At 49.4% G+C, this 20,963-nt stretch overlaps 1 protein-coding gene across 4 annotated transcripts in view; it reads right to left on the reverse strand.

Annotated features, from left to right (window-relative positions):
* Positions 1 to 991: 991 nt before the first annotated feature.
* parp10 (poly(ADP-ribose) polymerase family member 10) overlaps positions 992 to 20,963 on the reverse strand; it is a 58,328-nt gene continuing 38,356 nt past the window's right edge. For all 4 annotated transcript variants that reach the window (XM_059640492.1, XM_059640490.1, XM_059640483.1 and 1 more), the window contains 4 exons: positions 15,184 to 16,254; positions 5,458 to 5,594; positions 3,815 to 3,983; positions 992 to 1,756 (listed from right to left, as the gene is read on the reverse strand). In XM_059640492.1, the coding sequence (XP_059496475.1) occupies positions 1,464 to 1,756; positions 3,815 to 3,983; positions 5,458 to 5,594; positions 15,184 to 16,254 (1,670 nt within the window). In that variant the 3' untranslated portion in view covers positions 992 to 1,463. The remainder of the gene's footprint in view (positions 1,757 to 3,814; positions 3,984 to 5,457; positions 5,595 to 15,183; positions 16,255 to 20,963) is intronic.

The following is a 20,963-nucleotide window of genomic DNA, read 5'->3' on the forward strand; positions in this document are numbered from 1 at the left end:
CCCTGATGTTACGAAAAGGGTCACCTTGGGAGGGGTAACAGTGCAGGAGTCGCCCAGTTGAAATGTTCGCTTGAGAAGCAGATGGTTTGCCCAAACCTTCAATCTGCTTGTGGTCTGGGGATGAATCTTCAAATTATTTACCTTCCCCTCCACGCCGCCCCCCCACCCCCCCACTCCACACCGCCCCCTCCCCCCCCCAAAAACCACGCCACAGGACGTGGGCGTTGGTGGCGGGGTTAACATTTCTGGAGTAGAGAGCAGGTCTCAGTAATGGTGACCGCTGTAAATCCTACTCAATCATGTCCTTTAGGGAAGGAAATCCACCATCTTTACCCAAACCCGACCCCACGTGATTAGATTAGCTTAGATTATCTACAGTGTGGCAACAGGCCCTTCGAACCAACAAGTCCACACCGCAGCATCCCACCCAGACCCATCCCACTATAACCCACATACCCCTGGACACTACGGGCAACTTAGCATGGCCAATCCATCTAACCTGCACATCTTTGGACTGTGGGAGGAAACCGGAGCACCCAGAGGAAACCCACGCAGACATGGGGAGAATGTGCAAACTCCACACAGACAGTTACCCGAGGCTGGAATCAAACCCAGGTCCCCGGAGCTGTGAGGCTGCAGTGCTAACCGCTGAGCCACCGTGCCGCCTCCAGGCCCACAGCAAAATCTGAGTGACTCGTAACCCCCCCTCTGAAATGACCCAGCAAACCATGCAGGGGCAATTAGGGATGGGGCAACAACATGCTGGCCCACACCCACACCCCCTGAAAGAAGAAAGAAACCCTGACCCTCCACACCCCACACACAAGCAGAAACAAGTCTCAAAACTGGGAATAAGGCGGTTTGCTGAGGCAGTAAGGGCCGCTCAAGTTACATCCAAGTAATAGGGCTGCTGCCTCGCAGCGCCAGGGGCCCGGGTTCGATTCCACCCTCGGGCGACTGTCTGTGTGGAGTTTGCACATTCTCCCTGTGTCTGCGTGGGTTTCCTCCCACAGTCCAAAGATGTGCAGGCTAGGTGGATTGGCCATGATAAATTACCCGTCGTGTTCAGGGGTGTGTAGATTGGTGGGGGGGGTGGGATGCTGTAAGGATCGGTGTGGACTTGTTGGGCCGAAGGGCCTGTTTCCACACAGTAGGGATTCTCTGAAAAGGGGTTCTCTTTCTTCATTGGGGTGCAGTGAGGAACCTTTGATGATCCCAGGAAGCTGCTTGAAGTGTGCTGCAGTGGCAGCACAGGGAGCTAAAGAGATCGAAGGAGCTTTCTACAACGCAATGCCTAATTTGGGGGTCAGGGTCAGCGGGCGAATAACCAGCCTGGGGTGAAGATGATGCATTAACCACGGCGAGACAAGTCGGGCTCAATCAGTACAGACAACGGTGGATCGATCCAGAACATGGCAGAGTAGAGCAGATTAGCCTTCACGAGGAGCTGTTGGCCGAAGGTATCACTTGACCTGGCAGGTGATCAGATACTGAGGATACGCCTGGGTATCGTTGAAGATGACAAATATTTTGGGGTTCTCGCAATTGTCAACGAGCGAGTCATATCTGAGCGGCATCTTGCTGTTCTCTTTCAAAGGTGGTGTCTTCATCTCAGCCTTCCCATTGGTGTAGGTTCCAGTCAGGACTTTAGCCACAAACACAAATTTGTGGCCTTTGGCGTTTGGCGGTGAATATTGGTCCTGTACCGAGATGACGGCATTGACTGCGAAGTAAACTCCCTGCCCGTAGACAGTCGCTGAAAGACAATCAAACCGCGAGCGGTTCAGCAATTTTACTGACATGTGCAGTGGCGTTACACCGCCCCCCCACCCCACTACTTCCAACACGCCACAGGCACCCGACTGGAAAATGGTCCGGTCTGATACAACAAATCTAGGGAAAATCGATGAACAGAGAGATCTGGGTGTTCAGGTCCATTGTTCCCTGAAGGTGACAACGCAGGTCAATAGGGTGGTCGAGAAGGCATATGGCATGCTTTCCTTCATTGGGCGGGGTATTGAGTACAAGAGTTGGCTGGTCATGTTGCAGTTGTATAGGACTTTGGTTCAGCCACATTTGGAGTACTGTGTACAGTTCTAGTCGCCACATTACCAAAAGGATGTGGATGCTCTGGAAAGGGTGCAGAGGAGGCTCACCACCCCGGCACGAGTCGGGAGGGGGCAGAAGAAGCTGGAGCGAGGCGCTGGGAGTTACTCCAGGTCAGATAGATAGATCATTGGGCCCTGCAGAGGAGGCACTTCTGTAGGAACGTCTGAGGCTGGGGTTGGGGGTGGTGGGGGGGGGGCAAGGTTACAGAGACAAGGAGCATTGAAGAATAGGCGGTTTGTGAGATTATCTGGAGGTGGAGAAAGGAACAGTGTTGGCAGGAGGAAAAAAGAGGAGAAGGAGATGAAACAGTGGTAATAGAAGGAAAGGACCTGATTCCAGGAGACACAGCTGAGTCACACACTTGGTAACTGGGAATTTATTCATCAGAGTCAGATTGTCATACTGCTCTCCAGACAATACTGAGTGAGATGTTGTTGGTGACCACAGGACGGACCATTAGAATTCCCTACGCACAGGCCCCTGGGAATTCCCAGCTGGTAAAACAATTCCATAAAGTAGATGTTTCCCCTAGACCAGACCACAAATGGAGGATGGGACCTTTTAATTTGAACATTGCTTTCACAAGGGGGCAGATCGTGGGAAAAAACAGAGGATTTTGTCTGAATTGCAACATTCAAGGCAAAGATTAAGATATTTACAGGGTGAGAGTATCAATGGATATGGAGCGAAGGCAGATCAAAGAGCTGTTTCCTGTCAGGAGGCCATTCAACCCACCATGAGTGTACCAGCTCTCCAAATGAGCAGCTCACTAATTAGTGCCATTCCCCTGTCTTTTGTCCGATTCCCTTTAGGAAGTGTGAAGGAAGCGAGGAGTAGGGATGCTACAGTCTCCCATGGGGATGAGCTGGAACAGTGCGCACAGGGACCTCCTCCTGCCCCTAAGACATGTTAAAGAGATTTTGGAAATATGGTAAACAATACCCAAAACCAACTCCCCCCCGACTCGACAGAGCAGTGTGGGACCTGCGAACATGTTCAGGCCAATCCTGGAGAAACAAGCAGGCTCTCGATGCAACAGGCACCAGGCTGCATATACCTGTCCCTTCCAGACACACACGTGCACACACACCCCCAAGAGAAGAATGGCAGCACAGGCAGGCCCTTCCTCCTGGGGATAGCATCAAACCAGCTGTTCAGCAGCTCCCCTTGTTCTTGAGGGACAGGCTGGATAGATGGGTCATGTTACTGAGCCCTCCCTAACTGCCCCCGAGAAGTGGGGAGCTGGGCCAGTTTCCCGAACTGCAGTATCCCGGTTTATTCTCTCACACTCACTGTGTGATCTCTAGCATGGAGGCTGTGAGGTACTGAATAACCAAACAAACTGGGCCTCTCAGAGTTTTCATCCGCAAACTCTGCCTCCTTGGGTTTCAGGCAGAACCAGCCCCACCCCCCAACCCTCCTCAGGACATTGTGATCCCTGAGCCCCTCATCCTCAGGACATTGCGACCCCTGACACCTTGTCCCAGGGACACTGTGACCCCTGACCCCCTCATCCTCTGGACAGTGTGACCCCTGACACCCCCGTCCTCAGAACACCATGACCCCTGATCTCCTCCGTTCTCAGGTCACCGTGACCCCTGACCTCCTCATCCTCTGGACAGTGTGACCCCTGACACCACCCCCCCCGTCCTCAGGAAGACATGACCCCTGAGGACCACCCCCCGGCACGTGGGCTGATCCTTACCATTTTTCCCACAGAAGCTCCTGTTGAAGCCGTGTACGGAGATCTCTCTGGTGTTCCCCTCGGAGGTCCCGTGGAACAGGAGCTTCTCCACGTCTGCCTGTGTGGCTGCCATGCTGGTCTTCTTCAACCTGTACTGCTGATACAACAGCGGGTTGTTCACCTCCTCAACCTGTAGCAGGGACAGGGGCTTCATGTCCGGGGGCGGGGGGGGGGGGGGGGGGAATGCAGGGAAAGGGAGAGGAGGAGAGAGTTGGGATGGAAGAGAGAGGTAGAGAAAGCGAGAAAGAGATAGAGAGAGAGAGATGGAGATGGAGAGAGATAGAGATGGAGAGAGATAGAGATGGAGAGAGATAGAGATGGAGAGAGATAGAGATGGTGAGAGATAGAGATGGAGAGAGATAGAGATGGTGAGAGATAGAGATGGTGAGAGATAGAGATGGTGAGAGATAGAGATGGTGAGAGATAGAGATGGTGAGAGATAGAGATGGTGAGAGATAGAGAGAGACATAGGGAGAGAGATAGAGAGAGAGAGAGAGACAGATAGAGATAGGGAGAGAGATAGAGATGGTGAGAGATAGAGAGAGACATAGGGAGAGAGATAGAGAGAGAGACAGTTAGAGATAGGGAGAGAGATAGAGGGAGATGGAGAGACAGATAGAGATAGGGAGAGAGATAGAGGGAGATAGAGACAGAGAGATAGAGATAGAGAAAGAGAGAGAGAGAGAGAGAGAAAGAGACAGAAGGAATGAGGGTGGGGTGTGTTTAAAAGATAGAGAAAGGGAGTGGGGAGAGAGGGAGATTCAGCTTACAGGAAAAATACCCACACAGCTGTGTTCATTTGCAAAGTACTGATCGATTGCCTGCGATGTACACATACTCCTCTGATATATTCCACAATGTGGCTGGGCCTGGAATAGCCAAAGTGGCATTATGACTGCAACAAAAACAGAAGTTTCTGGAAAAGCTCGGTAGGGCTGCCAGCATCTGCGAAGGAGGAAACAGAGTTAATGTTTCGGGTCCGGATCTGAGGAAGGGTCACTGGACCCGAAACATTAACTCTGCTTTTCTCCTTCACAGATGCTGCCAGACCTGCTGAGCTTTTCCAGCAACTTTGTTTTTGTTCCTGATTTACAGCAGCCGGAGTTCTTTCGGTTTTTATTTCGTATCATCGCTGCGCTGCCCAAGTTCTGGGGATCCGGGATCGAATCCCAGGATCCTGGAGCTTGTGATTACAAATAATTCTTCGTTACCCGACAAAGGGGCTGCGCTCTGACAACTTGTGGATTCCAAATAAATCTGTTGGACTCTAACCTGGCGTCGTGTTACTTCTGTCTTTGGCCAAACCCCTTCTGTTCCTGTATTTCTGTATCATGGGACTATTTCTGATTTTACTTCTATATCTGTCGAAACACCTCCCCCAGTGATAGAGGCTGAGCCGTACTCCATGTCATTTTTCATGTGAGCATCGCTCATTATTCCTGCTGACTCCGGTCTTGTGCCCTGCTCTCTGATGTAGAATTTCATAAACATCTCATCTCACATCAGCGAGTGAGCTCTCCCTCCCGGCCCCTTTCACAATGCAGCGAGCCTATGAGCCTGGCAAACGAGCCCAAGGAAGGGGTGCAGAGTGCTGGTAGCCTGACCTTTATGATGCGGATTTTATTGTGCATATCCTTCAAGGTGTCGTAAAAATGTTGCATCATCTTGCAATATTCCTCACTTGCTTCATCCAGATGGACCAGCTCAATTTGTCCAGAAGCAAAAGATGACACATCTGTATCTGTGGGGAGAGAGAGAGAGAGCGCAGTACAGTAGACTGATAGAGGTTTTAAATGCTAACACAATCTCCCAACCCCACCATCAGCCAAACTGCCTCACAACTCTGTCCTCATCCTATTAAGATAACAAAGTGTGAGGCTGGATGAACACAGCAGGCCAAGCAGCATCTTAGGAGCACAAAAGCTGATGTTTCGGGCCTAGACCCTTCATCAGAGAGGGGGATGGGGGGAGGGTTCTGGAATAATCTCACCCACCCCTTCCTCCCACCCCAAGCCGCACCTCCATCTCCTACCTACTAACCTCATCCCGCCTCCTTGACCTGTCTGGCTTCCCTGGACTGACCTATCCCCTCCCTACCTCCCCACCTATACTCTCTCCACCTATCTTCTTTTCTCTCCATCTTCGGTCCGCCTCCCCCTCTCTCCCTATTTATTCCAGTTCCCTCTCCCCATCCCCCTCTCTGATGAAGGGTCTGGGCCCGAAACATCAGCTTTTGTGCTCCTGAGATGCTGCTGGGCCTGTTGTGTTCATCCAGCTTCACACTTTGTTATCTTGTCCTATTATCTTTTCTGTTTGCAAACTGTAATAGAGCACTGGCTGTAAGAGGAACAAGGAAATGTTTCCTTGTTTATTCATTCACAGAATGAGGGTGTTACTGGCCTTACCAGCCCTAATTGCCCAGAAGGCAGATCAAAGTCAACCACATTGTCGTGGGTCTGGAGTCACATGTAGGCCAGACCACGTAAAGATGGCAGTTTCCTTCCCTAAAGGGCATTAGTGAACCAGATGGGTCTTTCCCCCAACAATTAATTCATGGTCATCATTATATTCTTAATTCCAGGTATTTATTCGATTCAAATTGCACCAGCTGCCGTGGTGGGGTTCGAACCCGGGTCCCCAGAACATCAGGTCTCTGGATTCATCGTCCACCGATAATACCACTAGGCCATTGCAACCCTAAAGAGGATTTGTTCATCAACTACTATCACTGGATTGGACTGAGCTGTTAATGCCCGTGGAACACTGAGATTTACAGACACCTTCAAACTCTGCAAGCTACCTTGTTGGCATTCGAAGCCCATGAAGAGTCACGCAGCAGGCAGCGGGTACAATCCACCACTTCCAAGAGAGAACTGGATAAATATCCGAAGCAAAAACAGTTTCAGGGCTGTTGGACGGATCTGAGCTCCAGATTTGTCCCATTTAAAGAGCGGGAAGTGCTGCTGTGGCAATCTGCTCATTCTCTGCAATAGTGTCGACGTGGAAGGGTGTCTGCTCAGAGGGGTTCCTGCAGCCGTACCGCTGTGTACTGGGTTAAGTTGAGGGTCACAACCTTCCAGAGGCAGCACAGTCCACACTCTGCCCTGCTGCCGGTCAGGAGGGAGTTAAGCTCCCAGAGAGAGAGGGTTACAGCACCTTACTGACACTCCCAAGGGAGAAGGGACTGTACAATCGCAGCGGCTCGACTTCCCACAGAGACTTGGGGGGATTGTGACACACCCAATGGTAGGAATTCCAGAAGGGAAGGGATGTTCCCCCAGCCCACCCCACCCCCACCCCTCCCTCCGCGTGTCCCGGGCAACAGGTCAATGTCACAACTGAGGTGTGCCAGTGCCACTGGAGGAGGGGGGGGGGGCAGGGTTTAAATTAGTGTGGTGGGGAGGGGGAACCAGAACATTGGGTCAGTGGGTGAAGTGATTTTCTGAAGAAGGGTTTAGGCCTGAAACGTCAGCTTTCCGGCTCCTCTGATGCTGCCTGGCCTGCTGTGTTCATCCAGCTCTACACCTTGTTATCTCAGTGTGTGAAGCGATTGAAGAGAAAACTGACGTTGAGTCATCAGTCTAATAGGAAGAACAGGCAGGGACAGGTTACATAGAAACAAGGTGCAGGAGTGGGCCATTCAGCCCTTCGATACTGGCTGATCATACAATCTCAGTATCCCAATCCCGCCGTCTCCCTATACCTCTTGATCCCACCAGTGTCATGTCCAGCTCCCTCTTGAATATATCTAATGAACTGGCCCCAACAGCTTCCTGGGGGACAGAATTCCACAAGTTCACAACTCTCTGAGTGAAGAAATTCTTCCACATCTCACTCCTGAATGTCTTACCCCTTTATTCTTAGGCTGTGACCCCTGGTTCTGGACTTCCCCAACATTGGGAACATTCTTCCCATGTCTAGTCTGTCCAGTCCCATCAGGATTTTGTTAGATCTCCTCCCTCTGTTCTTCTAAATCCCAGTGAGTACGAGCCCAGTTGATTTCAGTCTTTCCTCACATGTCAGTCCTGCTATCCCGGGAATCAGTCTGGGGAACATTCGCTGGACTCCCTCAATAGCAAGAAGGCCCTTCCTCGGACTAGGAGACCGAAACTACACACAGTACTCAGGTGTGGCCTCACCAAAGCCCTGTATAACTGCAGCAAGACATCCCTACTCCCGATACTCAAACCCTGCAGAGGCCAGCATGTCACTCGCTTTCCTCGCTGCCCGCTGTGCCTGCATGCCAACTTTCAGCAACAGTTCCACCACCACACCCAGGTCTCTCTGCACCTCACCTTTTCCTGAACTGCCACCACTCAGATAATAACCTGCCTTCCTGAGTTTGTGACCAAAGTGGGTAAGCTCACAGTTATCCACATAATATTGTATTTGCCAAGTATTACACACTCAACCAGCCCGTGGAGCTCTCCCTGTCGCCTCTTAGCATCTTGCTCACAGCACACACTGCCACCCTGCTTGGTGGCATCTGTAAATTTTGAAACACAGCATTTAATCGCTTTGTCCTAATGATTAATATTTACCGTGAAGAGCTGGGGTCCCAGCACTGAACCCTGCGGTACCCGGCTTGGGGCTGCCTGCCCCTCTGATAAGGACCTGTTTCTCCTTACTCTCTGCTTCCTGCGTGCCAGCCAGTTCTCTATCCACTTCAATACGCTACCTCTGTTAGCATAAGCTTTAATCTTCCTCACTACACGACGTGTGGAATCTTGTCAATAGCCTTTTGAAAGGCCAGATACACAGCATGAACCAATTCATCCTTATCCACTCTACTGGTCACATCCTCAAAACAAAATTCGAGGAGATTGGTCAGGCGTGATCCCCCTTCAGTGAATCCATGCTGACGAGGTAATTGAACACAGCAGGACTCGTGGTCTGAGGAGTATTTATTCCAATGTAAGGAGTACAACAGGTATGGTAGATGAGCCGGTGGTCTGGATTAGTACAGGGAACTATAATGCTGTAGTTATGAAAGAAATTTGATTGAGGAAAGGGCACGGCTGGTGGCTTGACGTTCCATGTTTTAGATGTTTCAGGCGCGATAAAGAAGGATGTAAAAAGGGGTGGAGGAGTTGCATGACTGATAAAGGAGAAGTTCACAGCCACACTGAGAAAGGACATCTTGGAGGGGCTCTTCCAGTGAGGCAATATGGGTAGAAACCAGGACTAAAAATGATGCGGTCAGTATAAGCATCCAAATAGCCAGCAAGAGATAGAGGAACAGATATGTAAGCAGATCATGGAAGGATGTAAAAACAACAGGGCTGTTATAGATAACAAAAGTGTGGAGCTGGATGAACACAGCAGGCCAAGCAGCATCTCAGGAGCACAAAAGCTGACGTTTCGGGCCTAGACCCTTTTCTGATGAAGGGTCTAGGCCCGAAACGTCAGCTTTTGTGCTCCTGAGATGCTGCTTGGCCTGCTGTGTTCATCCAGCTTCACACTTTGTTATCTTGGATTCTCCAGCATCTGCAGTTCCCATTATCTCTGGGGACTGTTATAGTTGGGAGATTTTAACTTCCCCAATAATCAGATCATACTTCCTTATTGCCACGGGCTTAGATGGGGCAGAATTTGTATCCAGGAGGGATTCATGAAACAGCATGTAGGTGAAGGGAAGGGGTCCTACTAGATCATGTATGAGGAATGAGCCTGGCCTGGTGATCAAAGTTTCAGTGGAGAGCATTTAGAGAACAGTGATCATAATTCCATAAAGTTTTGAGATAACAATGGACAGAAGAAGATTGGTCCTTCGGTTAAAGTGCTAAACTGGGGAATGGCTAATTATCACAGTATTAGGCAGGAACTGAAGATATTAGATTGGAACAGTTGTTTGAGGGTAAACCTACATATGGAAGTCTTTTAAAGGGCAGTTCATCAGAGTTCAGGACCAGTACGTTCCTGTGCAGATTAATGATAACATTTTTTTAGAAACCCTGCATCACCAAATCCCTACAGTGTGGAAGCAGGCCATTCGGCCCATTAAGTCCACCTCTGAACAGCAACCTATCCTGTCCCAACTCACCTCACCCTGTCCCTGTAACCCTGCATTTCCCATGTCCAATCCACCTAACATGCACATCTTTGGACTGTGGGAGGAAACCGGAGCACCCGGAGGAAACCCACACAGACACGGGGAGAATGCACAAACTGACAGATGACAAGAGATATTGACAAGTTAGACAAAAAGGAAAATGAAGCATAAGTAAGGTTTTGGAAAGTGAAATCAGACAAGGCCCATGAGGAATATAAAGGAAATAACTTGAAGGAGGAAATAGGAGGGATATGGCAGATGCTTGACATATAGGATATGGAAGTATCTCAAGGCACTTTATACATACGTTAGGAGCAACAGGGTATATAGGGAAAGGTTAGGTCCACTCCAGGTCAAAGGAGGGAATTTATGCCTGGAGCCAGGGAAAATGGGCGTGGTCCTAAATAAGTACCTTGCATCAGTATTCACAAAGGAGAAGAAAGTGGGTGATGGTCAGTTTAGGACGGGGTATGCTGACATTCTACGGCATGTTGAAATTAAGGAGGCAGTGTTGGATGTCTCGAAAAACATTCAAGTAGATAAGTCGCAGACAGTAGGAACTGCAGATGCTGGAGAAGCTGAGATAACGAGGTGTAGAGCTGGATAAACGCAGCAGGCCAAGCAGCATCAGAGGAGCAGGAAGGCTGACGTTTCTGGTCCGGACCCTTCCTCAGAAAGTTGGGCAGAGAAATGGCAGATGGAGTTTATGTGTGAGGTGCTGCATTTTGGGAGGTCAAATTCTGAAAGGTCCCGACCTGAAACGGCAGCTTTCCTGCTCCTCTGATGCCACCTGGCCTGCTGTGTTCAACCAGCTCTACACCTTGTTATCTAAAGTAGAGAAGACCCCAGGATCTGATGGGATCTATACCAGAATGCTGGAGGAGGCATGGGAGAAGTCCCCAGGATCTGGATCTATACCAGAATGCTGGAGGAGGCATGGGAGAAGTCCCCAGGATCTGGATCTACGCCAGAATGCTGGAGGAGGCATGGGAGAAGTCCCCAGGATCTGGATCTATGCCAGAATGCTGGAGGAGGCATGGGAGAAGTCCCCAGGATCTGGATCTACGCCAGAATGCTGGAGGAGGCATGGGAGAAGTCCCCAGGAACTGGATCTACGCCAGAATGCTGGAGGAGGCATGGGAGAAGTCCCCAGGATCTGGATCTATGCCAGAATGCTGGAGGAGGCATGGGAGAAGTCCCCAGGATCTGGATCTACGCCAGAATGCTGGAGGAGGCATGGGAGAAGTCCCCAGGATCTGGATCTATACCAGAATGCTGGAGGAGGCATGGGAGAAGTCCCCAGGATCTGGATCTACGCCAGAATGCTGGAGGAGGCATGGGAGAAGTCCCCAGGATCTGGATCTATGCCAGAATGCTGGAGGAGGCATGGGAGAAGTCCCCAGGATCTGGATCTACGCCAGAATGCTGGAGGAGGCATGGGAGAAGTCCCCAGGAACTGGATCTACGCCAGAATGCTGGAGGAGGCATGGGAGAAGTCCCCAGGATCTGGATCTATGCCAGAATGCTGGAGGAGGCATGGGAGAAGTCCCCAGGATCTGGATCTACGCCAGAATGCTGGAGGAGACATGGGAGAAGTCCCCAGGATCTGGATCTACGCCAGAATGCTGGAGGAGGCATGGGAGAAGTCCCCAGGATCTGGATCTACGCCAGAATGCTGGAGGAGGCATGGGAGAAGTCCCCAGGATCTGGATCTACGCCAGAATGCTGGAGGAGGCATGGGAGAAGTCCCCAGGATCTGGATCTACGCCAGAATGCTGGAGGAGGCATGGGAGAAGTCCCCAGGATCTGGATCTACGCCAGAATGCTGGAGGAGGCATGGGAGAAGTCCCCAGGATCTGGATCTATGCCAGAATGCTGGAGGAGGCATGGGAGAAGTCCCCAGGATCTGGATCTACGCCAGAATGCTGGAGGAGACATGGGAGAAGTCCCCAGGATCTGGATCTACGCCAGAATGCTGGAGGAGGCATGGGAGAAGTCCCCAGGATCTGGATCTACGCCAGAATGCTGGAGGAGGCATGGGAGAAGTCCCCAGGATCTGGATCTACGCCAGAATGCTGGAGGAGGCATGGGAGAAGTCCCCAGGATCTGGATCTACGCCAGAATGCTGGAGGAGGCATGGGAGAAGATTGCTTGGACCTTGACAGAGATCTTTAGCCACAGGCAAAGTCCTACGAGACTGGAGAATAAGCTAATGTTGTTCCTTTATTTACAGAAGGCAACAGGGGTAAGGCAGGAATTTAGAGGCCAGTCAGCCTTACATCAGTGGCAGGGAAATTATTGGGAAAAGATTCTTAGGGGTAGGATTTACTCATATTTTGAAAAATATCGCCTTATTAGGGATGGTCAGAATGGTGCTGTACGGGGTGTTCTTATCTCATAAAATTGTTTGTGGTTTTTAAAAGAAGTAACGAGGATGAGGGCAGGGCAATGAATGTCACCTGCAGGGACTTAACTAAAACATTTGACAAGGTCCTCACCATAAGCTGGTCCAGAAGATTAAAGTGACTTACCGCGGTGTGTGTCAGTAAGTTGGCTTGGGAAGAAAAGAGGGTACTTGGGGAGGGGTGCATCTTGCCCGGTGGTATCGGAGCAGTGGTGTTCACAAGGGTCAGTGCTGGGACCTCTGATGTTTGTGTAAACGATTTGGATGAAAACGTCATCAGTCAGTGAGCTTTGCGGACGAAGAGAAAATTGGTGAAGCTGTGGATCGGGAGGGAGGTTGTCGAAGGATGCAGTTGGAAGTTGGAAAGTTGGGCGCAGAAATTTAGGCAGATGGTGTTTAATCCGGAAAAGTGTGAGGTGCTGCATTTCGGGAGGTCAAATGCAACAGGAATATATACAGTAAATGGCAGGAAGCCTTGATATAAAGAGTGATACAGGGATACAAGTCCATAGCTCCCTGACAGAGGCAACACAGTGCACAAGGTGGGAAAGAAGGTTTACGGCATGCTTGCCTTCACTGGTCAGGATATTGAAAATATAAAAGTCGGCATCTCAGATTCTCCAGCATCTGCAGTTCGCACTCTCTCTGATGTGGCTTTACAGGGATATGGGCCAAATGCTGGCCAATGGGGCTTGGTTAATTTAGGATATCTAGTCGTTATGGATGGGTCAGACCAAAGGGTCTATGAATCTATAACCTGCTGCCGTCCCTGAGACAGTGTGTTGGAGGTAGAGATCTATGGAGTATGGGAACAGACAACATTACAATGATGAAGGGAATCAGTGGGTCTCTGGTAAATGGCAAAGTGTGGAGGAGGCTACAAAAGATCAGCCCAGACCTCATGAAAAGGCCAGCTTCTGATCCTAACTTGCACGCTCGCGTGTATCCTTACGATTCCTGCTTTAACGACATTGCAACATTATGCTATTGGCTGTGAAATGTTTTCCAATATCCTGAGGGTTGGAAAAGGTGAGGAATAAATGCATTTTAAAAAATGTACACTGTAAATGTAAACCTATCACAGAGAATGCTGGAGAAACTCAGCGGGTCTGGCAGGATCTGCTGGGAGAGAAACAGAGTTAACTTTGAAACTGATATGGCTCTTCTTCCAAACTAAATATGTCAAAGCAATCATGAAATAGAATAAAGGCGAGTCTTTGCTTCAAAATTAATGCGCAGGCGCCATCTGGTGGGCAGTGAGAGTGTTTTGGTGTTTGGATGTGTCGCTTATTTGAAGGGGATTTCGAGTGAGCAGGGAGGTCTTATTACAACTGTACAAGGTGCTGGTGAGACCACGTGTGGAGTACCTGCAAGCAATTTTGGTCCCTTATTTAAGGAAAGATACCATTTCATTGCAGGTGGCTCAGAGAAGGTTCACTGGGCTGATCCCTGGCAAGCAGCTATTGTCTTATGATTAGAGGTTAAAGAGGCTGGCTAAATAGTAGCTGTGGAGCTGGAGGAACACAGCAGGCCAAGCAGCATCAGAGGAGCAGGAAGGCTGATATTTTGGGCCTGGGCCCTTCTTCAGATTAAGCTCTACACCTTGTTATCTCAGATTCTCCAGCATCTGCAGTTCCTACTGTCTCCAGTTAAATACTAGACCCTGGAGAATGAGGGGTGATCTCACTGAAACAAATCGATTTCTTAACAGGAGTAAATTCTGAGAGGACATTTCCCCTCATGGGACAGTCTAGGGCCAGAGGGCACAGTTCAGAATAAAGGGACAGCATTTTCAGACGAAATAAGGAGAGATTTCTTCTCTTGGAGGGTGATGAGTCTTTGGAACTCCTGGCCACAGAGAGCTGTGGAAGCAAAGTCTTTGTATGTGTTTAAGTCTGAGGGACATTTCTGATGAGTTGGGAGGTTCGAGGGTTACAGGGAAAAGCACAAGAGCAGGTTTGAGAGGCCGAATGGCCTGCCCCTATTTCTGGTGGCGTTACAGACAGATTCTGGATGGTAGGGTTCACATTAAGTGGAGGGGCTGGATCGGGTTAGGGATAACGGGAACTGCAGATGCTGGAGATAATAAAGTGTGGAGCTGGATGAACACAGCAGGACAAGCAGTAACTCAGGAGCACAAAAGCTGACGTTTCCGGCCTAGACCCTTCATCAGAAACATCAGCTTTTGTGCTCCTGAGATGCTGCTTGGCCTGCTGTGTCCATCCAGCCTCACACTTTGTTATCTTGGATCGCGCTAGGACTGTGTTTACACTGGAGTTTAAAATGATGAGGCGGGGAAAGAGGGATTCATATGTAGAAACTGATAAAATTGTAACAGGACTAGACAGGGGAAACACAGGAATGATGTGGCCAGTGACTGGGGCGTCCAGAACCCGGAGGTTACAGTCTAAGGATAGCGAGTAGATAATTTCGAACTGAGACGAGAAGAAATGTCTTCACCCAGGCAGTGGAATTCTCTGACACAGAAAGCAGTTGAGCCCAAAACTTTTGAATATTTTCAAGGAGTTAGATAAAGTTCTTAGGGCTAAAGGGGTCAAAGGGAATGAGGAGAAAGCACGAACAGGGAACGGTGTTGGACGATCTGCCATTGAATGGCGGGGCAGTCTGGAAGGGCTGAATGGCCTCCTGTTGTTACTATTTTCAATCTTTCTAATGCCATCTCTCCCAGTGACAGGCGAGTGCGAGGGGGAGGGATGGGCATGCCATAGTCAGCATCAAGTCAAAGGCCCGTGTCTCCTTCCTTCAGGCACCAGAAGGACACAATTTGTAAACACGGCTATAGGCAGAGCAGGGCTCATTGACTGCATCGGCTGCTCGCATCCAAACACCTCTGGTGCAGAAAGTAATGCTTACCATCCGGGAGGTAGAGAAGCTTCCTCTCAATTGGAACAGTTTCTGCCGCTCCCAAGTTACATTCCTCCATTCGCTCCAAGTCAATGGTGTAGGGTTTGTTATCGAAGACCACATCGACTCTCTTCTCCTTCTGTTGAAATGCTCTCTCTATGAACGTACATGCTTTCAGTGAGTAGGGCATGCTCTCACCATTTCGGCAGTGCCTCATCCACTGGACAGACCTCGCAACTGTCATTTCCTCCACCTTCGCCATTTCATCCTGGGCAGCCCAGTGCATGAGGCGGGCAATGTCCTGCTTGGCATCGATGGTGTAATCTGCAAACCCGTGAACCCTGACCTCCGTGCCCTCGAGGGTGATGGCCACGGCGTGTTTCCGTTGGAGATATTCCAAGTAGCTGGCGTAATCTTTGCTCAGGTTCCGGAAACACTGGTGCCTCATCACCTCCTTGCGGAGGTGGGAGCGGACGCTCTGCTCTAACTCGCTCGCCAATCGGTCGATGTCCTTGTCGCTGTCGGCGCAGACCACCAGCTGCGCGGAATTGGAGCTCAGCACAGCCTCCGCCACGGACATCCTTATCGCTTCCTCAAGGCCGGCCTCTGAGCTCTCACCGTGGAACGTCCCGGCAGAAAGTTCCAGGCTGTCTTCCTCTCGGCCTGTGGCCATCTCTTTGGAAAGTTTAAGGGCTTTCTGAAGTTCCTCATCCTCCTTTGTCAGCTGGTACCTGCTCTCCATGGAGTACTGCAGAGCAAGGCACAGCTCAGCATCATCCATATCTTGGTTTGGTGCAGGTGCCACCCCAGAAGTCGCTGCTGCCTCCTCAGCCCTGCTTCCATCTGTATCCTGATGCATCTTAGCATCAGCTCCAGCTGAAGCCTCACCCTCTGCTCTGTCGGTGCCATCGCCCTGGCACAGGTTGGTTGGTTGGTCAGTGTAGAGATCCTCCTCGATCGGGCTGCACTCATTCCCATCAGGAACGCTCTGGGAAGCTGCGACGTTCCCACCTTCATTTTTCCTTTGACTTGAGCTGGCTGCTGTGTCTTTAATCGACGCGAGGAAGTTCTGGATTTCATCTGAAAGATAAGCCACCGTGAGAAGCTTACAAGGAAGCTAGGTTTGTGCCTCTTCTGCCCCATGTCCCACTCCACCAGGCCATTCCCTCCTCCAGGGCACCAATGGTAACGCCAACATTTGTCACCTATCCCGACCTGCGGCTGTTGACTTGCTCACTGAGCTGGCTTGTTCTCATTCAGACGTTTCATTGCCATGCTAGGTAACATTATCAGTGAAGCCTCCGATGAAGTAATGTTGTTCTACTCCGCTTGGAACTTATACTGTCCGGTCCATTATGGTGAGGAGGGTCATTTCTGGTTTTGTTCCGTATGGGTTTATGTATGGGGTCTAAATCTATATGTTTGTCAATTGCCTTGTGAGTTGAGAACCATGCCCCGATGAATTCCAATGCATGTCTGTGTTTGGCTTGGGCTACTACAGTTACATTGTCCCAGTTAAACTGATAGCCTTCATTGTGTGGGTGTTTTGATGTTACAGAAAGTTCGTTGTGTTGTTTTACTGCTAGCTGTTGTTCATATATTCTGATGGCTAGTTTCCTTCCTGACTTCCAATGTAATGTCTGTGGCAGTCATTGCATGGTATTTTGTAAACTACGTTGGTTCTGCATGTTGTGGGAACGGCATCTTTAATCCTCATGAGTGTTTGTCGTAGCATGGCTGAGGGCTTGTGTGCTACTATGATTTCCGAGTAGTCTTAGGAGTCACTTGTCAGTTCTGATGTGTTCTTGATGTGGGGCAGTGTGGCCAGCGCATTAGGGCATACTGTGTCCACTTGTTGTATATGTAATAGACCACAGCGGATGAAGTGGGGATAGCCATTCATAGCAAAGATTTTGTGCAGATGCTGTTCCTCTTTCCTGCGTAGTTCTGGAGTATTGCAGTGAGCGGTGGCACATTTAAATAGTCTCCTAACACAGCTTTGTCTGTGGACTTTGGGATGGTTGCTGTGGAAGTTGAGGATTTTAACAACAACAAATGTGTCTTCTACATCATGGATCCACTGTTTTGAAGGAGGGTGGTGTGTTCTAGCCTTGGCATGACTAGCTCTGCACATTACTAGAGGAAGCAGGAATGCAGACCAGCAGCTCCGTCAGCAATGACAACATGCTCAAACTATGCCTCACCACACACTTTGTGTTTAATGGTCAAGTATACAAACAGATCAATGGCACACCCATGGGGGCACCCATCTTAGGAGTCGTTGCAGAGCTAGTCATGCCAAGGCTAGAACACACCACCCTCCTTCAAAACAGTGGATCCATGATGTAGAAGACACATTTGTTGTTGTTAAAATCCTCAACTTCCACAGCAACCATCCCAAAGTCCACAGACAAAGCTGTGTTAGGAGACTATTTAAATGTGCCACCGCTCACTGCAATACTCCAGGTTTACACAGGAAAGAGGAACAGCATCTGCACAAAATCTTTGCTATGAATGGCTATCCCCACTTCATCCGCTGTGGTCTATTACATATACAACAAGTGGACACAGTATGCCCTAATGCGCTGGCCACACTGCCCCACATCAAGAACACATCAGAACTGACAAGTGACTCCTAAGACTACTCGGAAATCATAGTAGCACACAAGCCCTCAGCCATGCTACGACAAACACTCATGAGGATTAAAGATGCCGTTCCCACAACATGCAGAACCAACGTAGTTTACAAAATACCATGCAATGACTGCCACAGACATTACATTGGAAGTCAGGAAGGAAACTAGCCATCAGAATATATGAACAACAGCTAGCAGTAAAACAACACAACGAACTTTCTGTAACATCAAAACACCCACACAATGAAGGCTATCAGTTTAACTGGGACAATGTAACTGTAGTAGCCCAAGCCAAACACAGACATGCATTGGAATTCATCGGGGCATGGTTCTCAACTCACAAGGCAATTGACAAACATATAGATTTAGACCCCATACATAAACCCATACGGAACAAAACCAGAAATGACCCTCCTCACCATAATGGACCGGACAGTATAAGTTCCAAGCGGAGTAGAACAACATTACTTCATCGGAGGCTTCACTGATAATGTTACCTAGCATGGCAACGAAACGTCTGAACAAGAACAAGCCAGCTCAGTGAGCAAGTCAACAATGTGAGGTACAAATCTTTCCAAAAACCTCAAATCCCTAACTGCCCTTGAAATAAGTGTTTTTTTTGGGCTGTTGCAGATGGCAGTTAAGAGTCAACTGTGTTGCTTGTGGGTCTGGAGTCACATGTAAGCCAAACACAGTCAGGAACCCATGACCACTTCCATCTAGAAGGACAAGGGCAGCAAATACATGGGAACACTGCCCCCTGCAAATTCCCCTCCAAGCTACTCACCATCATGACTTGGAAATACATCGCCCTTCCTTCACTGTCAGTGGGACAAAATCCCTCCTTTACTGCACTCTATGGACTGCAGTGGTTCATGAAGGCAGCATACTACCACTTTCTCAAGGGCAACTAGGGACAGGCACTAAACGCTGGGCCCAACCATCAAGGCTAGCTGCCAAGTCACAGAGTCATACAGCCTTCAGCCCATCGGGCCTGTACTGACGTAACTATCAGACAAGTGAACTAACCCCTATTTCCTAAGCTTGTCTCATACCCTTGAATGTTGTGATAAATGAAGTACTCATCTAAATTTACGGCCTGCACTATTACCCCAGGCAGTGCATTCTAAATTCCCAAGACCCGCTGAGTGAAAAAGTTTTTTCCCCAAATCCCCTCTGAATTCCCTATCCCCTTAACCTCAAACAATGCCCTCTCATGGTTGACCCCTTAACCAGGGGTCATCGGTGCTCCCTGTTCACCCTTATCCATCTCAATGATGCCCTCTGTCAGCTCTCTCTGCTCTAAACAAAACAATCCAGACCTCTCTAGTCTCTCCTCATAGCTCAATTTCTCCATCCCAGACAACACCCCAGTGAACCTCCTCTGTACCCTCTCCAACGCCATCACATCTTTCCTGTAGCGAGGTGACCAGAACTGCACACAGTATTTCATAGTCATACAGTGTGGACACAGACCCTTTGATCCAAACAGTCCAGGCTGAACATATCAACTCGTCCCACTTACCTGCTAATGGCCCCTATGCCCCTAAACCCCTAGTACAAGAGTTGGCAGGTCATGTAACAATTGTATAGGACTTTGGTTCAGCCACATTTGGAGTACTGTGTACAGTTCTGGTCGCCACATTACCAAAAGGATGTGGATGCTTTGGAGAAGGTTGCAGAGGAGGTTCACCAGGATGTTGGCTGGTATGGAGGGTGCTAGCTGTGAAGAGAGGTTGAATAGATTAGGATTATTTTCATTAGAAAGATGGAGATTGAGGGGGGACCTGATTGAGGTCTACAAAATCATTAGGGGTATAGACAGGGTGGATAGCAAATAGCTTTTTCCCAGAGTGGGGGACTCAATTACTAGGGGTCATGAGTTCAAAGTGAGAGGAGGAAAGTTTAGGGGAGATATGCGTGGTAAGTTCTTTACACAGAGGGTGGTGGGTGCCTGGAACGCGTTGCCAGCGGAGGTGGTAGACGCAGACACGTTAGCGTCTTTTAAGATATATTTGGACGGGTACATGGATGGGCTGGGAGCAAATGGACACAGACCCTTAGAAAATAGATGACAGGTTAGACAGAGGATCTTGATCGGCGCAGGCTTGGAGGGCCGATGGGCCTGTTCCTGTGCTGTAGGTTTCTTTGTTTCTAAACCTTTCCTACCCATGTACTTGCACAACTCTCTTTAAAATGTTGTAACTGCACCAGCATCTACCACTGCCCCAAGAAGTTCATTCAACATACAAACAAAAAATTTGCCCCTCACACCTTTTATAAACCTTTCTCCTCTCAACTTAAAAATGTGCCCCCTGGTCTTGAAATGCCCCAAGTTGGGGAAAAGGGCAACCATCATTAACTCTACCTTTTCTCTAAGGTCTCCTCTCAACCTCCTACACTCCAGTGAACAAATGTCCCAGCCTATCCAGCCTTTCGAAGCCAAATTTTCCATTCCAGTTGTGATCTGGCCAATGCTCTGTACAACTCCAACATTACCTTCCCTGCTCTTTTACTCTACGTCACGTCTCATGAAAGCAAGTGCCCCCCAGGCCTCCTTAGCTATCCTACTCACATGCTCTGTCAACTCCACGGATCAGGGAATAATTAGCCCAAGATCCCTCTGTTCCTGGTGGTTACCCAATCTCCTACCGTTTATCCAATACTCCCTCATCTTGTTTCTTCTTCCAAAGTGCATCACCTCACACTTACCAAAGTTACATTACATCTACAGCATAGAACATAGAACTGTACAGCATAGTACAGGCCCTTCGGCCCACGATGTTGTGCTGACCTATTATCCTGCTCAGATCAAACTACCCTGCATATTCTACATCTGTTACTGGCCTGGCCATCTGCCCAACCCGTCTATGTCTTCCTGTAACCCACAGCTATCTTCTTCACTATTTACCACTCTACCGACCGTGGTGTCAACTTTAAATTTGTTTAACGCTCCACCTCCCACCCCACGTTTTCATCTACAGCATTTATGTGTATAGCAAGCAATGTGGGTCCCAGCACTGAAGGCACCTTCCAAAGAAAGCCCTGTTTTTTTTTTACAGTGTGGAGCTGGAGGAACACAATAGGTCAGGCCAGGTCCCTTTCCTGCTCCTCTAATGCTGCCTGGCCCGCTGTGTTCCTCCAGCTCCACAC

Source organism: Stegostoma tigrinum, chromosome 2, assembly GCF_030684315.1.
Source record: "Stegostoma tigrinum isolate sSteTig4 chromosome 2, sSteTig4.hap1, whole genome shotgun sequence".
In the NCBI taxonomy this organism is placed as follows: Eukaryota; Metazoa; Chordata; class Chondrichthyes; order Orectolobiformes; family Stegostomatidae; genus Stegostoma; species Stegostoma tigrinum.